Source organism: Oncorhynchus masou, chromosome 3, assembly GCF_036934945.1.
Source record: "Oncorhynchus masou masou isolate Uvic2021 chromosome 3, UVic_Omas_1.1, whole genome shotgun sequence".
Lineage (NCBI taxonomy): Eukaryota > Metazoa > Chordata > Actinopteri > Salmoniformes > Salmonidae > Oncorhynchus > Oncorhynchus masou.
This window is the reverse complement of record NC_088214.1, coordinates 816,013-834,929: the sequence shown is the minus strand read 5'-3', so window position 1 is coordinate 834,929 and position 18,917 is coordinate 816,013. Positions and strand designations below refer to the sequence as shown.

The 18,917-nt window shown below is 43.7% G+C and overlaps 1 protein-coding gene and 1 pseudogene across 3 annotated transcripts; one reads left to right on the top strand and one right to left on the bottom strand.

The window, feature by feature from the left end:
- The first annotated feature begins 548 nt into the window (after nucleotides 1-548).
- Nucleotides 549-2,522, top strand: ndufb3 (NADH:ubiquinone oxidoreductase subunit B3). Of its 3 annotated transcripts, none has more exons than XM_064927034.1 (3): nucleotides 549-648; nucleotides 1,016-1,141; nucleotides 2,288-2,522. In XM_064927034.1, the coding sequence occupies exons 2-3, from the start codon at nucleotides 1,017-1,019 to the stop codon at nucleotides 2,436-2,438; spliced, it is 276 nt and encodes a 91-aa protein (XP_064783106.1). In that variant the 5' UTR covers nucleotides 549-648; nucleotide 1,016; the 3' UTR covers nucleotides 2,439-2,522. The 3 variants fall into 3 exon arrangements, with proteins under 3 accessions (XP_064783106.1, XP_064783114.1, XP_064783101.1); XM_064927042.1 differs by having other exon boundaries at nucleotides 584-648; nucleotides 973-1,141; XM_064927029.1 differs by having other exon boundaries at nucleotides 594-695.
- Nucleotides 2,523-16,118: 13,596 nt separating this feature from the next.
- The window catches only part of LOC135508509 (elongation factor 1-delta-like), a 43,969-nt pseudogene continuing 41,170 nt past the window's right edge, over nucleotides 16,119-18,917 (bottom strand).

Sequence of the window (18,917 nt, the reverse complement as noted above, 5' to 3'; positions counted from 1 at the left end):
TCGCATTAACATCTGCTAACCATGTGTATGTGACAAATACAATTTGATTTGATTTACAGACTCCCTGGTTCAGCGGTCTAAGGCACTGCGTTTTAGCGCTAGAGGTGTCACTACAGACTCCCTGGTTCAGCGGTCTAAGGCACTGCGTTTTAGTGCTAGAGGTGTCACTACAGACTCCCTGGTTCAGCGGTCTAAGGCACTGCGTTTTAGTGCTAGAGGCGACACTACAGGCTCCTTGGTTCGAATCCAGGCTGTATCACAACCGGCCGTGATTGGGAGTCCCATAGGGTTGCGCACAATTGGGCCCAGCGTGGTCCGGGGTGGGCGGTCATTGCTAATAAGTATCTGGTCTTACCTAACTTGCCTAGTTTAATAAATATAACATATGTTAATGCAACGATTCGTCCCCTAATCAAACTGAAGCACTTCAAACTAAAACGTATCGTTCCCGTGTCGCCTTGAAAGGGAATGTACATCCCTCGTTCTGTCCAGACTATGATTCTGACCGAAAAATACACTGGATTGTTTGCGCTCCGACAAAAGTCTAAGACGTACTAAGTGTGGTCTCTTTCGTGTACCGTAGCAGTGCCGTACATCAGATGCAATTGTCGAAGTGCTTCATCCACAACAGAGGTCACAAACAGACAGGTACAACCGTTACGCGTTTATACTATTGCAAAAACATGAAATAAAACGTAAGTGTTTGATATATAAATATGTTGTACTACTGAAGACTTAGATGTAATTGTTTCATGGTTAAATGTGTCATTGCTGCTTCCCGAGGTCCTCTGCTAATGTTAAAAGCAGGCTAACTAGCTTGCTAGCTCCCTAGTCGGCAGGCTGTGCTAGTTATCTAGCTAACTACAGTACAATCCAAGAGTATCTGATCATGGAAACCTAACATCTCTATGGTACTATGAAATATTCTTACAATCTGTGGTGTGTCCTGTATGCTTTCATCAACTAATTTAGCTAGCTAGTTCCACAACTCAACCCCCCTGACGCTGTGTGTTAGGATGGGAGGAGACCACGGCAGTAAATTAAACCTGCCAGACTTTAAGCAGTGGAAGGTCGAGGGAACGCCTCTGGAGTTCACACAGCAGAGGCTGGCAGCTAGAGGACTGAAGGACCCATGGGCACGGTGAGAGAGAGGCAGATCGTTGCTTTAGAGATGTGTACATGTACAGTGCCTTCAGAAAGTATTCAGACCCCTTGACTTTTTCCACATTTTGTTAAATTACAACCTTGTTCTAAAATGGATTTTAAAAATATATAAAACCCCCCAGCAATCTACACACAATACCCCATAATGACAGCGAAACAGGTTTTTAGAAATGTTTATAAATTCATTAAAAATAGAAAAATGGATACCTTACTTACATAAGCATTCAGAACTTTTGCTATTGCTACTTTTGCTATCAGGCCTAAATGATAGTGGCCAGAAGGAAGCCACTCCTTAGTAAAAGGCACATGACAGCCCGCTTGGGGTTTGCCAAAAGGCACCTAAAGGACTCTCAGACCATGAGGAACAAGATTTTCTGGTCTGATGAGACCAAGATTGAACTCTTTGGTCAGATTGGCAGGTGTCACATCTAGAGGAAACCTGACACCATCCCTATGGTGAAGCATGGTTGTGGCAGCATCATGCTGTGGGGATGTTTTCCAGAGGCAAGGACTGAGAGACTAGTCAGGATCGAGGCAAAGATGAACAGAGCCAAGTGTAGAGATCCTCGATGAACACCTGCTCCAGAGCGCTCAGGACCTCAGACTGGGGCGAAGGTTCACCTTCCAACAGAACTACGACCCTAAGCACAGCCAAGACAACCCAGGAGTGGCTTCGGGACAAGTCTCTGAATGTCTTTGAGTGGCCCAGCCAGAGCCTGGACTTGGAGAGACCTGGAGAGAGCTGAAAATAGCTGTGTAGCGACGCTCCCCATCTAACCTGACAGAGCTTGAGAGGATCTGCAGAGAAGAATGGGAGAAACTCCCCAAATACGGGTGTGTCAAGCTTGTAGCGTCATACCCAAGAAGACTCGAGGCTGTAATTGCTGCCAAAGATGCTTCAGCAAGGTACTGAGTAAGGGGTCTGAATACTTATGTAATATTTCAGTTGTTTTTATTTGAAATAAATGACGGGGTATTGTGGCGTCGTTGCGGGGTATCGCGGCGTCGTTGCGGGGTATCGCGGCGTCGTTGCGGGGTATCGTGTGTAGATTGTGGGACAAGTCAAGCGGTCTGAATACATTCCGAAGGCTCTGTGTGATACTGATGTTTCTCTCTCCCACAGTAATGAGGTGTGGAGGTACGTGGGAGGCTTCAGTCGTCCTGTATCCCTGGGAGACGTGATGCTGAGGGGCTTTAAATGGGGCTTTGCTGCCTTCGCTGTGGCTCTGACTGTAGAGTACGCTCTCTTCCCCCCGAAGAAGTCTGACCACTGACCTCTAACCCCAGAACGCTTCGGAACACAACCGGATCAGATGGTTTTTCTGTATAATAAATGTTGAGTGATTTCATCCACTAAATGGGCTGGTTGTGGTTGTGTTGGTGTGGTTGTGTTGGTGTAGTGTGGTTGGTGTGGTGTGGTTGGTAATGGTATTACTCTCCCTGCTACAACTCTGACCCTGAAAAAGGCACACGACCAGGGTTTCTATGTTTAGTGTTCCTGTAAATTAGGCTACTTTGAAAACAAAATGTTGGTTGCAGGTTTTTGGGCTGGCCTCCAGGTTTTAAAATATTGGTATACCATCTATTCATTTTACTTTGAGGCAGGTTGTTGCTGAAATTGGGATGGAGGGGGATGTCTGTTGCTGGCGACTGTGGGATGGAGGGGGATGTGCTGTTGCTGGCGACTGGTGGGATGGAGGGGGATGTGCTGAGCTGAGCGACTGTTGGGATGGAGAACAATGTGCTGTTGCTGAGCGACTGGTGGGATGGAGGGGGATGTGCTGTTGCTGCAACTGGATGGGATGGAGGGGGATGTTTGAGAACAGAAAGTCACTTACTGAAAGCATGTCATGACAAGTGATGTGAGAACAAGGTAATATGGTCCCAACTATTGGATAAATGTGGCTATTCCTCTTGCTGCAAATTTATTTGGGGGGGATAGTTTTAGGTCTTGTGGGTTGGTCATTGCGCAAGATGTTTTACTTGGCACAGTTCAGCTTTCACCCCCTCTTGATTTCCTTAACACAGCTGGGTCATTAGTCCATACAAAATGTTTCATAACCCAAATTCGGCCAGGTCCCTCTAATTTTTGACCGCTTAGTTCCCTTATTCTCAGAGACTCTTTGCTGTTTCACTGTTTACTCTGCTGAAGCAGACCCAGGTGTGCTGGTGGTGGAATAGAACAAGTGGAATGGCTGGTGGATCAAGTGGCATCCTCCAGGTGTTTAGGAAATATTGGTATACACTTTTTATACACATTTTCTGAAATTGAAAGTCAAAGGAGATTCATGTTGTGGCTCTGCTCTCACGGTCAGTCCTCTTCCTGGTTGTTAACCTCTTGACAAGCACTTTGCCGTCACCAGAACAACGACCATCACCATCAGGCCGCCCAGGCTGTGGTACTGCAACCTGGATGGTAATCTAAACGTTTTGCAACAGAAAGCATTTACTCCAAACAAGTTTCTATTGAACACATCCAGGTAGGTCCCTCCCCATTTGGTTTGGTTGTTAAACACTTTCCGTAATGATTCCACCCAGTTGACGTCCTGGGTTGGGGCTCAGATGGCTCGCCCCGTGGGAACAGTGTGACACACCCCCTCCTACAGACCATGGGTCCCACTGGACACACACTGACCAGACACACAAACACCCATAACTGTGTTTTATTGTACAGCTCTGTAGCCAACTTTAGATACAAAGCGTCTGCTACAGTATATTGTGGTACTTAGTTATGACAGGAGTTATCTTCTTATCCTGATGATGGAGATGCTTTCTAGCTTCGATGTAAGATACTCACACGGAGACATGGACCACGCATGACAGTTAAGGTTTCTGAACTCAGTTTGATCTAGTTATTTATAGGGTAAGGGTGTGCAAAGCTGTCAAAGGCAGAGTGGCTACTTTGAAAAATAAAACATGTTAATTTCTTCTTAAATGTGTAGGCGTGTCCAAACCTTTGCCTGGTACTGTACGTACGGGGGGAACCACTGGTACTGTACGTACGGGGGGGAACCACTGGTACTGTACGTACGGGGGGAACCACTGGTACTGTACGTACGGGGGGAACCACTGGTACTGTACGTACGGGGGGAACCACTGGTACCGTACGTACGGGGGGAACCACTGGTACCGTACGTACGGGGGAACCACTGGTACCGTACATACGGGGGAACCACTGGTCTATAGTATGGGCCACTGGTACTTGATTGAGACCACACTAGGGGGAACCACTGGTACTGTACGTACGGGGGAACCACTGGTACTGTACGACGTGGGGGGAACCACTGGTACTGTACGCACGGGGAACCACTGGTACTGTACGTACGGGGGAACCACTGGTACTGTACGCACGGGGGGGGAACCACTGGTACTGTACGACGGGGGGGAACCACTGGTACTGTACGCACGGGGGGAACCACTGGTACTGTACATACGGGGGAACCACTGGTACTGTACGACGGGGGGAACCACTGGTACTGTACGCACGGGGGGAACCACTGGTACTGTACGCACGGGGGAACCACTGGTACTGTACGCACGGGGGAACCACTGGTACTGTACACGGGGAACCACTGGTACTGTACGCACGGGGGGAACCACTGGTACTGTACGCACGGGGGGAACCACTGGTACTGTACGCACGGGGGAACCACTGGTACTGTACGTGCGGGGGAACCACTGGTACTGTACGCACGGGGGGAACCACTGGTACTGTACGCACGGGGGGAACCACTGGTACTGTACGCACGGGGGAACCACTGGTACTGTACGCACGGGGGGGAACCACTGGTACTGCACGCACGGGGGGAACCACTGGTACTGTACGCACGGGGGGAACCACTGGTACTGTACGCACGGGGGGGGAACCACTGGTACTGTACGACGGGGGGAACCACTGGTACTGTACGTACGGGGGAACCACTGGTACTGTACATACGGGGGGAACCACTGGTACTGTACGTGACGGGGAACCACTGGTACTGTACGCACGGGGGAACCACTGGTACTGTACGTACGGGGGAACCACTGGTACTGTACGCACGGGGGAACCACTGGTACTGTACGCACGGGGGAACCACTGGTACTGCACGCACGGGGGGAACCACTGGTACTGTACGTGACGGGGGAACCACTGGTACTGTACGCACGGGGGAACCACTGGTACTGTACGCACGGGGGAACCACTGGTACTGTACGCACGGGGGAACCACTGGTACTGTACGTACACGGGGGAACCACTGGTACTGTACGCACGGGGGGGAACCACTGGTACTGTACGTGGGGGAACCACTGGTACTGTACGCACGGGGGGGAACCACTGGTACTGTACGCACGGGGGAACCACTGGTACTGTACGCACGGGGGGAACCACTGGTACTGCACGCACGGGGGAACCACTGGTACTGTACGTAACCACTGGTACTGTACGGGGGGGAACCACTGGTACTGTACGCACGGGGGAACCACTGGTACTGTACGTACGGGGGGAACCACTGGTACTGTACGCACGGGGGAACCACTGGTACTGTACGTACGGGGGGGAACCACTGGTACTGTACGCACGGGGAACCACTGGTACTGTACGCACGGGGGGAACCACTGGTACTGTACGTACGGGGGGAACCACTGGTACTGTACGTACGGGGGGGAACCACTGGTACTGTACGTACGGGGGAACCACTGGTACTGTACGTACGGGGGGAACCACTGGTACTGTACGCACGGGGGGGGAACCACTGGTACTGTGCGTACGGTACTGTGGGGGAACCACTGCCACTGGTAGTATGGGCTGTGTAATTTGATTGAGACCACACTAGAACCACTGCTCTATAGTATGGGCTGTGTAATTTGATTGAGACCACACTAGAACCACTGGTCTATAGTATGGGCTGTGTAATTTGATTGAGACCACACTAGAACCACTGGTCTATAGTATGGGCTGTGTAATTTGATTGAGACCACACTAGAACCACTGCTCTATAGTATGGGCTGTGTAATTTGATTGAGACCACACTAGAACCACTGGTCTATAGTATGGGCTGTGTAATTTGATTGAGACCACACTAGAACCACTGGTCTATAGTATGGGCTGTGTAATTTGATTGAGACCACACTAGAACCACTGGTCTATAGTATGGGCTGTGTAATTTGATTGAGACCACACTAGAACCACTGCTCTATAGTATGGGCTGTGTAATTTGATTGAGACCACACTAGAACCACTGCTCTATAGTATGGGCTGTGTAATTTGATTGACACCACACTAGAACCACTGGTCTATAGTATGGGCTGTGTAATTTGATTGAGACCACACTAGAACCACTGCTCTATAGTATGGGCTGTGTAATTTGATTGAGACCACACTAGAACCACTGCTCTATAGTATGGGCTGTGTAATTTGATTGACACCACACTAGAACCACTGCTCTATAGTATGGGCTGTGTAATTTGATTGAGACCACACTAGAACCACTGCTCTATAGTATGGGCTGTGTAATTTGATTGAGACCACACTAGAACCACTGCTCTATAGTATGGGCTGTGTAATTTGATTGAGACCACACTAGAACCACTGCTCTATAGTATGGGCTGTGTAATTTGATTGACACCACACTAGAACCACTGCTCTATAGTATGGGCTGTGTAATTTGATTGAGACCACACTAGAACCACTGCTCTATAGTATGGGCTGTGTAATTTGATTGAGACCACACTAGAACCACTGCTCTATAGTATGGGCTGTGTAATTTGATTGAGACCACACTAGAACCACTGCTCTATAGTATGGGCTGTGTAATTTGATTGAGACCACACTAGAACCACTGCTCTATAGTATGGGCTGTGTAATTTGATTGAGACCACACTAGAACCACTGCTCTATAGTATGGGCTGTGTAATTTGATTGAGACCACACTAGAACCACTGCTCTATAGTATGGGCTGTGTAATTTGATTGAGACCACACTAGAACCACTGCTCTATAGTATGGGCTGTGTAATTTGATTGAGACCACACTAGAACCACTGCTCTATAGTATGGGCTGTGTAATTTGATTGACACCACACTAGAACCACTGGTCTATAGTATGGGCTGTGTAATTTGATTGAGACCACACTAGAACCACTGCTCTATAGTATGGGCTGTGTAATTTGATTGACACCACACTAGAACCACTGCTCTATAGTATGGGCTGTGTAATTTGATTGACACCACACTAGAACCACTGCTCTATAGTATGGGCTGTGTAATTTGATTGAGACCACACTAGAACCACTGCTCTATAGTATGGGCTGTGTAATTTGATTGAGACCACACTAGAACCACTGCTCTATAGTATGGGCTGTGTAATTTGATTGAGACCACACTAGAACCACTGCTCTATAGTATGGGCTGTGTAATTTGATTGAGACCACACTAGAACCACTGCTCTATAGTATGGGCTGTGTAATTTGATTGAGACCACACTAGAACCACTGCTCTATAGTATGGGCTGTGTAATTTGATTGAGACCACACTAGAACCACTGCTCTATAGTATGGGCTGTGTAATTTGATTGACACCACACTAGAACCACTGCTCTATAGTATGGGCTGTGTAATTTGATTGAGACCACACTAGAACCACTGCTCTATAGTATGGGCTGTGTAATTTGATTGAGACCACACTAGAACCACTGCTCTATAGTATGGGCTGTGTAATTTGATTGAGACCACACTAGAACCACTGCTCTATAGTATGGGCTGTGTAATTTGATTGAGACCACACTAGAACCACTGCTCTATAGTATGGGCTGTGTAATTTGATTGAGACCACACTAGAACCACTGCTCTATAGTATGGGCTGTGTAATTTGATTGAGACCACACTAGAACCACTGCTCTATAGTATGGGCTGTGTAATTTGATTGAGACCACACTAGAACCACTGCTCTATAGTATGGGCTGTGTAATTTGATTGAGACCACACTAGAACCATTGCTCTATAGTATGGGCTGTGTAATTTGATTGAGACCACACTAGAACCACTGCTCTATAGTATGGGCTGTGTAATTTGATTGAGACCACACTAGAACCACTGCTCTATAGTATGGGCTGTGTAATTTGATTGAGACCACACTAGAACCACTGCTCTATAGTATGGGCTGTGTAATTTGATTGAGACCACACTAGAACCACTGCTCTATAGTATGGGCTGTGTAATTTGATTGAGACCACACTAGAACCACTGGTCTATAGTATGGGCTGTGTAATTTGATTGAGACCACACTAGAACCACTGGTCTATAGTATGGGCTGTGTAATTTGATTGAGACCACACTAGAACCACTGCTCTATAGTATGGGCTGTGTAATTTGATTGACACCACACTAGAACCACTGCTCTATAGTATGGGCTGTGTAATTTGATTGAGACCACACTAGAACCACTGCTCTATAGTATGGGCTGTGTAATTTGATTGAGACCACACTAGAACCACTGCTCTATAGTATGGGCTGTGTAATTTGATTGAGACCACACTAGAACCACTGCTCTATAGTATGGGCTGTGTAATTTGATTGAGACCACACTAGAACCACTGCTCTATAGTATGGGCTGTGTAATTTGATTGAGACCACACTAGAACCACTGCTCTATAGTATGGGCTGTGTAATTTGATTGACACCACACTAGAACCACTGCTCTATAGTATGGGCTGTGTAATTTGATTGAGACCACACTAGAACCACTGCTCTATAGTATGGGCTGTGTAATTTGATTGAGACCACACTAGAACCACTGCTCTATAGTATGGGCTGTGTAATTTGATTGAGACCACACTAGAACCACTGCTCTATAGTATGGGCTGTGTAATTTGATTGAGACCACACTAGAACCACTGCTCTATAGTATGGGCTGTGTAATTTGATTGAGACCACACTAGAACCACTGCTCTATAGTATGGGCTGTGTAATTTGATTGAGACCACACTAGAACCACTGCTCTATAGTATGGGCTGTGTAATTTGATTGACACCACACTAGAACCACTGCTCTATAGTATGGGCTGTGTAATTTGATTGAGACCACACTAGAACCACTGCTCTATAGTATGGGCTGTGTAATTTGATTGAGACCACACTAGAACCACTGCTCTATAGTATGGGCTGTGTAATTTGATTGAGACCACACTAGAACCACTGCTCTATAGTATGGGCTGTGTAATTTGATTGAGACCACACTAGAACCACTGCTCTATAGTATGGGCTGTGTAATTTGATTGAGACCACACTAGAACCACTGCTCTATAGTATGGGCTGTGTAATTTGATTGAGACCACACTAGAACCACTGCTCTATAGTATGGGCTGTGTAATTTGATTGAGACCACACTAGAACCACTGCTCTATAGTATGGGCTGTGTAATTTGATTGAGACCACACTAGAACCACTGCTCTATAGTATGGGCTGTGTAATTTGATTGAGACCACACTAGAACCACTGCTCTATAGTATGGGCTGTGTAATTTGATTGACACCACACTAGAACCACTGCTCTATAGTATGGGCTGTGTAATTTGATTGAGACCACACTAGAACCACTGCTCTATAGTATGGGCTGTGTAATTTGATTGAGACCACACTAGAACCACTGCTCTATAGTATGGGCTGTGTAATTTGATTGAGACCACACTAGAACCACTGCTCTATAGTATGGGCTGTGTAATTTGATTGACACCACACTAGAACCACTGCTCTATAGTATGGGCTGTGTAATTTGATTGAGACCACACTAGAACCACTGCTCTATAGTATGGGCTGTGTAATTTGATTGAGACCACACTAGAACCACTGCTCTATAGTATGGGCTGTGTAATTTGATTGAGACCACACTAGAACCACTGCTCTATAGTATGGGCTGTGTAATTTGATTGAGACCACACTAGAACCACTGCTCTATAGTATGGGCTGTGTAATTTGATTGAGACCACACTAGAACCACTGCTCTATAGTATGGGCTGTGTAATTTGATTGAGACCACACTAGAACCACTGCTCTATAGTATGGGCTGTGTAATTTGATTGAGACCACACTAGAACCACTGCTCTATAGTATGGGCTGTGTAATTTGATTGACACCACACTAGAACCACTGGTCTATAGTATGGGCTGTGTAATTTGATTGAGACCACACTAGAACCACTGCTCTATAGTATGGGCTGTGTAATTTGATTGAGACCACACTAGAACCACTGCTCTATAGTATGGGCTGTGTAATTTGATTGACACCACACTAGAACCACTGGTCTATAGTATGGGCTGTGTAATTTGATTGAGACCACACTAGAACCACTGCTCTATAGTATGGGCTGTGTAATTTGATTGAGACCACACTAGAACCACTGCTCTATAGTATGGGCTGTGTAATTTGATTGAGACCACACTAGAACCACTGCTCTATAGTATGGGCTGTGTAATTTGATTGAGACCACACTAGAACCACTGCTCTATAGTATGGGCTGTGTAATTTGATTGAGACCACACTAGAACCACTGCTCTATAGTATGGGCTGTGTAATTTGATTGAGACCACACTAGAACCACTGCTCTATAGTATGGGCTGTGTAATTTGATTGAGACCACACTAGAACCACTGCTCTATAGTATGGGCTGTGTAATTTGATTGACACCACACTAGAACCACTGGTCTATAGTATGGGCTGTGTAATTTGATTGAGACCACACTAGAACCACTGCTCTATAGTATGGGCTGTGTAATTTGATTGAGACCACACTAGAACCACTGCTCTATAGTATGGGCTGTGTAATTTGATTGACACCACACTAGAACCACTGCTCTATAGTATGGGCTGTGTAATTTGATTGAGACCACACTAGAACCACTGGTCTATAGTATGGGCTGTGTAATTTGATTGAGACCACACTAGAACCACTGCTCTATAGTATGGGCTGTGTAATTTGATTGAGACCACACTAGAACCACTGCTCTATAGTATGGGCTGTGTAATTTGATTGAGACCACACTAGAACCACTGCTCTATAGTATGGGCTGTGTAATTTGATTGAGACCACACTAGAACCACTGCTCTATAGTATGGGCTGTGTAATTTGATTGACACCACACTAGAACCACTGGTCTATAGTATGGGCTGTGTAATTTGATTGAGACCACACTAGAACCACTGCTCTATAGTATGGGCTGTGTAATTTGATTGAGACCACACTAGAACCACTGCTCTATAGTATGGGCTGTGTAATTTGATTGAGACCACACTAGAACCACTGCTCTATAGTATGGGCTGTGTAATTTGATTGAGACCACACTAGAACCACTGCTCTATAGTATGGGCTGTGTAATTTGATTGAGACCACACTAGAACCACTGCTCTATAGTATGGGCTGTGTAATTTGATTGAGACCACACTAGAACCACTGCTCTATAGTATGGGCTGTGTAATTTGATTGACACCACACTAGAACCACTGGTCTATAGTATGGGCTGTGTAATTTGATTGAGACCACACTAGAACCACTGCTCTATAGTATGGGCTGTGTAATTTGATTGAGACCACACTAGAACCACTGCTCTATAGTATGGGCTGTGTAATTTGATTGACACCACACTAGAACCACTGCTCTATAGTATGGGCTGTGTAATTTGATTGAGACCACACTAGAACCACTGGTCTATAGTATGGGCTGTGTAATTTGATTGAGACCACACTAGAACCACTGCTCTATAGTATGGGCTGTGTAATTTGATTGAGACCACACTAGAACCACTGCTCTATAGTATGGGCTGTGTAATTTGATTGAGACCACACTAGAACCACTGCTCTATAGTATGGGCTGTGTAATTTGATTGAGACCACACTAGAACCACTGCTCTATAGTATGGGCTGTGTAATTTGATTGACACCACACTAGAACCACTGGTCTATAGTATGGGCTGTGTAATTTGATTGAGACCACACTAGAACCACTGCTCTATAGTATGGGCTGTGTAATTTGATTGAGACCACACTAGAACCACTGCTCTATAGTATGGGCTGTGTAATTTGATTGACACCACACTAGAACCACTTGATATTGCTGCCCAGCAGACAATCAGGGATGAAGGCCTCATCACACACAAAACACTAAAATAAGCAACTAACTCTCAAACCCCGAGCAATAGGACTTTGAATCAATTACAAATTACATGACCCTCCCCTGGAATAAAAAAGACCCCAAACTAAACCCCCCCCTGATTGAAATTGAAAAAGCATGACCCTCCCCATTTTCCTCCTGGTAACAATTGTGTCCATTTCGACGGCTCCCTAATGTTTTGCATTCACTCTTTCCCCAAACATAAATATGCTGCACTGCCCATGAATTCTGAAACATGATCTACTAGGGAAATGATGTACTACGGTGGAGCCTAAACACACAAAACATCAACTGTCCGCTCACCTGTTAAATTCTGCTGTATGATATGAACCACCCTGTCCTCTGTATTGACACCTGAAATTATACTGAACTAAAGTATAAACGCAACATCTTCAATGATTTTACTGAGTTACAATTCACATAGGGAAATCGGTCCAAATAAATTCATTAGGCCTTCATTTATGGATTTCATATGACTGGGGAGGGAAACTGGGCCTGGCTCCACCCACTGGGGAGCCAGGCCCAGCCAATCAGAATGAGTTATTCCCCACGAAAGGGCTTTATTACAGACATAAATACTCAGCACCCCTTCCCCTCCCAGCAGGTGAAGAGGCACATGGAGGTCTGGTTACACGTGGTCTGCATTTGTGAGGCCGGTTGGATTCAAATTCTCTAAAACGACATTGAAGGCAGCTAGGGTAGAGAAATTAACATTACATTCTCTGGCAAATTCTCTTGCCAATTGAGACATTTTGTTGTGTGACAAACCTCATTTTAAAGTGGCCTTTTGTCCCCAGCACAAGGTGCAACTGTGTAATGATCATGCTGTTTAATCAGCTTCTTGATATGCCACACCTGTCAGGTGGATGGATTATCTTGGCCCAGGAGAAATGCTCATTTAATTTTTCATTTCAGCTCATGAAACATGCGACCAACACATTTTGTTCAGCATGTGATAGGCCCAATTAAATGGGATGCACACGATCATTTGTTGTATGGCTATTTAGGGAATATGAACTCATGGCCGGAAAAGGAATGAGAAATGTATTCTGCAATGTGGTGTTTTATAAAATTATTAAACGAAATTTCAGTGTTCAGAAGTAGCCTAGAAAACAGTCTGTTCTACCGCTAAACTCCGCGGAGAGCAAACTGCATGAAATAGCTTATTTACTACTGTGAAATAGCTTATTTACTACTGTGAAATGTGTCTAATTAAATGGGGATGGGATGATTGGTAGCCTATTCGAACTTGTAGGTCTTGTTGTATATTCTGCGAGTCAGAAAAGGTAAGGAATTTATTTTGCAATGATCTTGTAAATGAAATAAATAGTAGGAAATATGCTTATTTCTAATTAATGCAAAGTAGAAATACTTTTTGCTCTTTTAAACAGCAAACGATTGTATCTTGTTTTTCTATTGAGCAACCTGTTATTGTTCTGAATAAGTTTCAGCATATATATTCCACATGACAACTAAACTACGTTTATATATATTCCATGACTACTAAACTACGTTTATATATATTCCACATGACAACAACTAAACTGCGTTTATATATATTCCACATGACAACAACTAAACTACGTTTATATATATTCCACATGACTGCTACTAAACTACGTTTATATATATTCCACATGACAACAACTAAACTGCGTTTATATATATTCCACATGACAACAACTAAACTACGTTATATATATTCCACATGACAACAACTAAACTACGTTTATATATATTCCACATGACTACTAAACTACGTTTATATATATTCCACATGACAACAACTAAACTACGTTTATATATATTCCACATGACTACTAAACTACGTTTATATATATTCCACATGACTACTAAACTACATTTATATATATATATATATTCCACATGACTACTAATAAACTAGGTTTATATATATTCCACATGACTGCTACTAAACTATGTTTATATTTATTCCACATGACTACTACTAAACTACGTTTATATATATTCCACATGACTACTACTAAACTACGTTTATATATATTCCACATGACTACTAAACTACGTTTATATATATTCCACATGACTACTAAACTACGTTTATATATATTCCACATGACTACTAAACTACATTTACATATATATATTCCACATGACTACTAATAAACTAGGTTTATATATATTCCACATGACTGCTACTAAACTATGTTTATATTTATTCCACATGACTACTACTAAACTACGTTTATATTTATTCCACATGACTACTACTAAACTACGTTTATATATATTCCACATGACTGCTACTAAACTACGTTTATATATATTCCACATGACTACTAAACTACGTTTATATATATTCCACATGACTACTAAACTACGTTTATATTTATTCCACATGACTACGTTTATATTTATTCCACATGACTATAACTAAACTACGTTTATATATTTCCACATGACTACTAAACTACGTTTATATTTATTCCACATGACTACCAAACTACGCTTATATATATTCCACATGACTACTAAACTACGTTTATATATATTCCACATGACTACTAAACTACGTTTATATATATTCCACATGACTACTAAACTACGTTTATATTTATTCCACATGACTACTAAACTACGTTTATATTTATTCCACATGACTACTAAACTACGTTTATATTTATTCCACATGACTACTAAACTACGCTTATATTTATTCCACATGACTATAACTAAACTACGCTTATATATATTCCACATGACTACTAAACTACGCTTATATTTATTCCACATGACTATAACTAAACTACGTTTATATATATTCCACATGACTACTAAACTACGTTTATATTTATTCCACATGACTACTAAACTACGTTTATATATATTCCACATGACTACTAAACTACGTTTATATTTATTCCACATGACTACTAAACTACGTTTATATTTATTCCACATGACTACTAAACTACGTTTATATATATTCCACATGACAACTAAACTACATTTATATATATTCCACATGACTACTAAACTACGTTTGCGTTCTGGCAGCGAGTCTGCGCGATCTAAGGTTGGCGGGAAAGATCGGCACATTCATGTCAAGTTCCGTTTTTACGATTGCAACTTTCGGTGTGAAAACTGACACATGTATGTTTTAGGTGCATATGCAACGTTTCTAAATGAGGCTGCTGGTTCTGAACGTGAACACAGCCAATCCCTACCTGTGTGTGTGAGATGGGTAGAGGGAAGTGAGGACACGGGAACCCCCAGCCGTACCCCCGACTGGGCTCAGGTGCTGTGTGGAGGGGCGTAGCAGGAGTGCTTCCCCTCACTGGGCCTTTACTAGTCCTGTATTAACAGACCTATATATAGTCATGTTTGCCCTCATTCAGACAGAAACAGACAGGTGTTTGTGCTTAAAGCTGTGTTTTATTAGTAACTGGAAGCAGAGAGCAGCAGTAACTCTTTGGATGACTGGAGAGAGGGGAGGAGAGGGGGAGGGCAGAGGAGAGGGGGAGGGCAGAGGAGAGGGGAGGAGAGGGGGAGGGCAGAGGAGAGGGGAGGAGAGGGGGAGGGCAGAGGAGAGGGAGGGAGGGGGAGGGCAGAGGAGAGGGGGAGGGAGGAGGGAGGGAAGGGAGGAGAGGAGGAGGGAGGGAGGAGGGAGAGAGGAGAGGAGGGGAAGGAGAGAGGAGGGGAAGGAGAGAGGAGGGGAAGGAGAGAAGAGGGGAAGGAGAGAGGAGGGGAAGGAGAAGGAGAGGGAAGGAAGGAGAGGAGAGAGAGGAGAGGGGAGGAGAGAGGGAGAGGGAGGAGAGAGAGGAGAGGGAGGGAGAGAGGAGAGGGAGGAGAGGAAAGGGAGGGAGGAGAGGGGGAGAGGAAGGAGAGAGGAGAGGAGGAAGGAGAGAGGAGAGGAGGGAGGAGAGGCTTAGATCTTGTTGAAGGCAGCCACGTCGACACTCTGGACCTGAAATAGAAGAGCTCAGATCAGGGTAACGTCACTACATAACGTGTCCTCAGACCACTATAATACACTAGTAGTAGTAGTATCTCAGATCAGGGTAACGTGTCCTCAGACCACTATAATACACTAGTAGTAGTATCTCAGATCAGGGTAATGTGTCCTCAGACCACTATAATACACTAGTAGTAGTAGTATCTCAGATCAGGGTAACGTGTCCTCAGACCACTATAATACACTAGTAGTAGTATCTCAGATCAGGGTAATGTGTCCTCAGGCCACTATAATACACTAGTAGTAGTATCTCAGACCACTATAATACACTAGTAGTAGTATCTCAGATCAGGGTAATGTGTCCTCAGACCACTATAATACACTAGTAGTAGTATCTCAGACCACTATAATACACTAGTAGTAGTATCTCAGATCAGGGTAATGTGTCCTCAGACCACTATAATACACTAGTAGTAGTATCTCAGACCACTATAATACACTAGTAGTAGTATCTCAGATCAGGGTAATGTGTCCTCAGGCCACTATAATACACTAGTAGTAGTATCTCAGGCCACTATAATACACTAGTAGTAGTATCTCAGGCCACTATAATACACTAGTAGTAGTATCTCAGGCCACTATAATACACTAGTAGTAGTATCTCAGACCACTATAATACACTAGTAGTAGTATCTCAGATCAGGGTAATGTGTCCTCAGACCACTATAATACACTAGTAGTAGTATCTCAGATCAGGGTAATGTGTCCTCAGACCACTATAATACACTAGTAGTAGTATCTCAGACCACTATAATACACTAGTAGTAGTATCTCAGATCAGGGTAATGTGTCCTCAGACCACTATAATACACTAGTAGTAGTATCTCAGATCAGGGTAATGTGTCCTCAGACCACTATAATACACTAGTAGTAGTATCTCAGATCAGGGTAATGTGTCCTCAGACCACTATAATACACTAGTAGTAGTATCTCAGATCAGGGTAATGTGTCCTCAGGCCACTATAATACACTAGTAGTAGTATCTCAGGCCACTATAATACACTAGTAGTAGTATCTCAGATCACTATAATACAATAGTTGTAGTATCTCAGATCAGGGTAACGTGTCCTCAGGCCACTATAATACACTAGTAGTAGTAGTATCTCAGATCAGGGTAATGTGTCCTCAGACCACTATAATACACTAGTAGTAGTATCTCAGATCAGGGTAATGTGTCCTCAGGCCACTATAATACACTAGTAGTAGTATCTCAGATCAGGGTAATGTGTCCTCAGACCACTATAATACACTAGTAGTAGTATCTCAGACCACTATAATACACTAGTAGTAGTATCTCAGGCCACTATAATACACTAGTAGTAGTATCTCAGATCAGGGTAATGTGTCCTCAGGCCACTATAATACACTAGCAGTAGTATCTCAGATCAGGTAATGTGTCCTCAGGCCACTATAATACACTAGTAGTAGTATCTCAGATCACTATAATACACTAGTAGTAGTATCTCAGATCAGGGTAATGTGTCCTCAGACCACTATAATACACTAGTAGTAGTATCTCAGATCAGGGTAATGTGTCCTCAGACCACTATAATACACTAGTTGTAGTATCTCAGATCAGGGTAATGTGTCCTCAGGCCACTATAATACACTAGTAGTAGTATCTCAGATCAGGGTAACGTGTCCTCAGACCACTATAATACACTAGTAGTAGTATCTCAGATCAGGGTAATGTGTCCTCAGACCACTATAATACACTAGTAGTAGTATCTCAGATCAGGGTAATGTGTCCTCAGGCCACTATAATACACTAGTAGTAGTATCTCAGGCCACTATAATACACTAGTAGTAGTATCTCAGATCAGGGTAATGTGTCCTCAGACCACTATAATACACTAGTAGTAGTATCTCAGATCAGGGTAATGTGTCCTCAGGCCACTATAATACACTAGTAGTAGTATCTCAGATCAGGGTAACGTGTCCTCAGACCACTATAATACACTAGTAGTAGTATCTCAGATCAGGGTAACGTGTCCTCAGGCCACTATAATACACTAGTAGTAGTAGTATCTCAGATCAGGGTAATGTGTCCTCAGACCACTATAATACACTAGTAGTAGTAGTATCTCAGATCAGGGTAACGTGTCCTCAGACCACTATAATACACTAGTAGTAGTAGTATCTCAGATCAGGGTAACGTGTCCTCAGGCCACTATAATACACTAGTAGTAGTATCTCAGATCAGGGTAATGTGTCCTCAGACCACTATAATACACTAGTAGTAGTATCTCAGATCAGGGTAACGTGTCCTCAGACCACTATAATACACTAGTAGTAGTATCTCAGATCAGGGTAATGTGTCCTCAGACCACTATAATACACTAGTAGTAGTATCTCAGATCAGGGTAATGTGTCCTCAGGCCACTATAATACACTAGTAGTAGTATCTCAGGCCACTATAATACACTAGTAGTAGTATCTCAGATCAGGTAATGTGTCCTCAGACCACTATAATACACTAGTTGTAGTATCTCAGATCAGGGTAACGTGTCCTCAGGCCACTATAATACACTAGTAGTAGTATCTCAGATCAGGGTAATGTGTCCTCAGGCCACTATAATACACTAGTAGTAGTATCTCAGACCACTATAATACACTA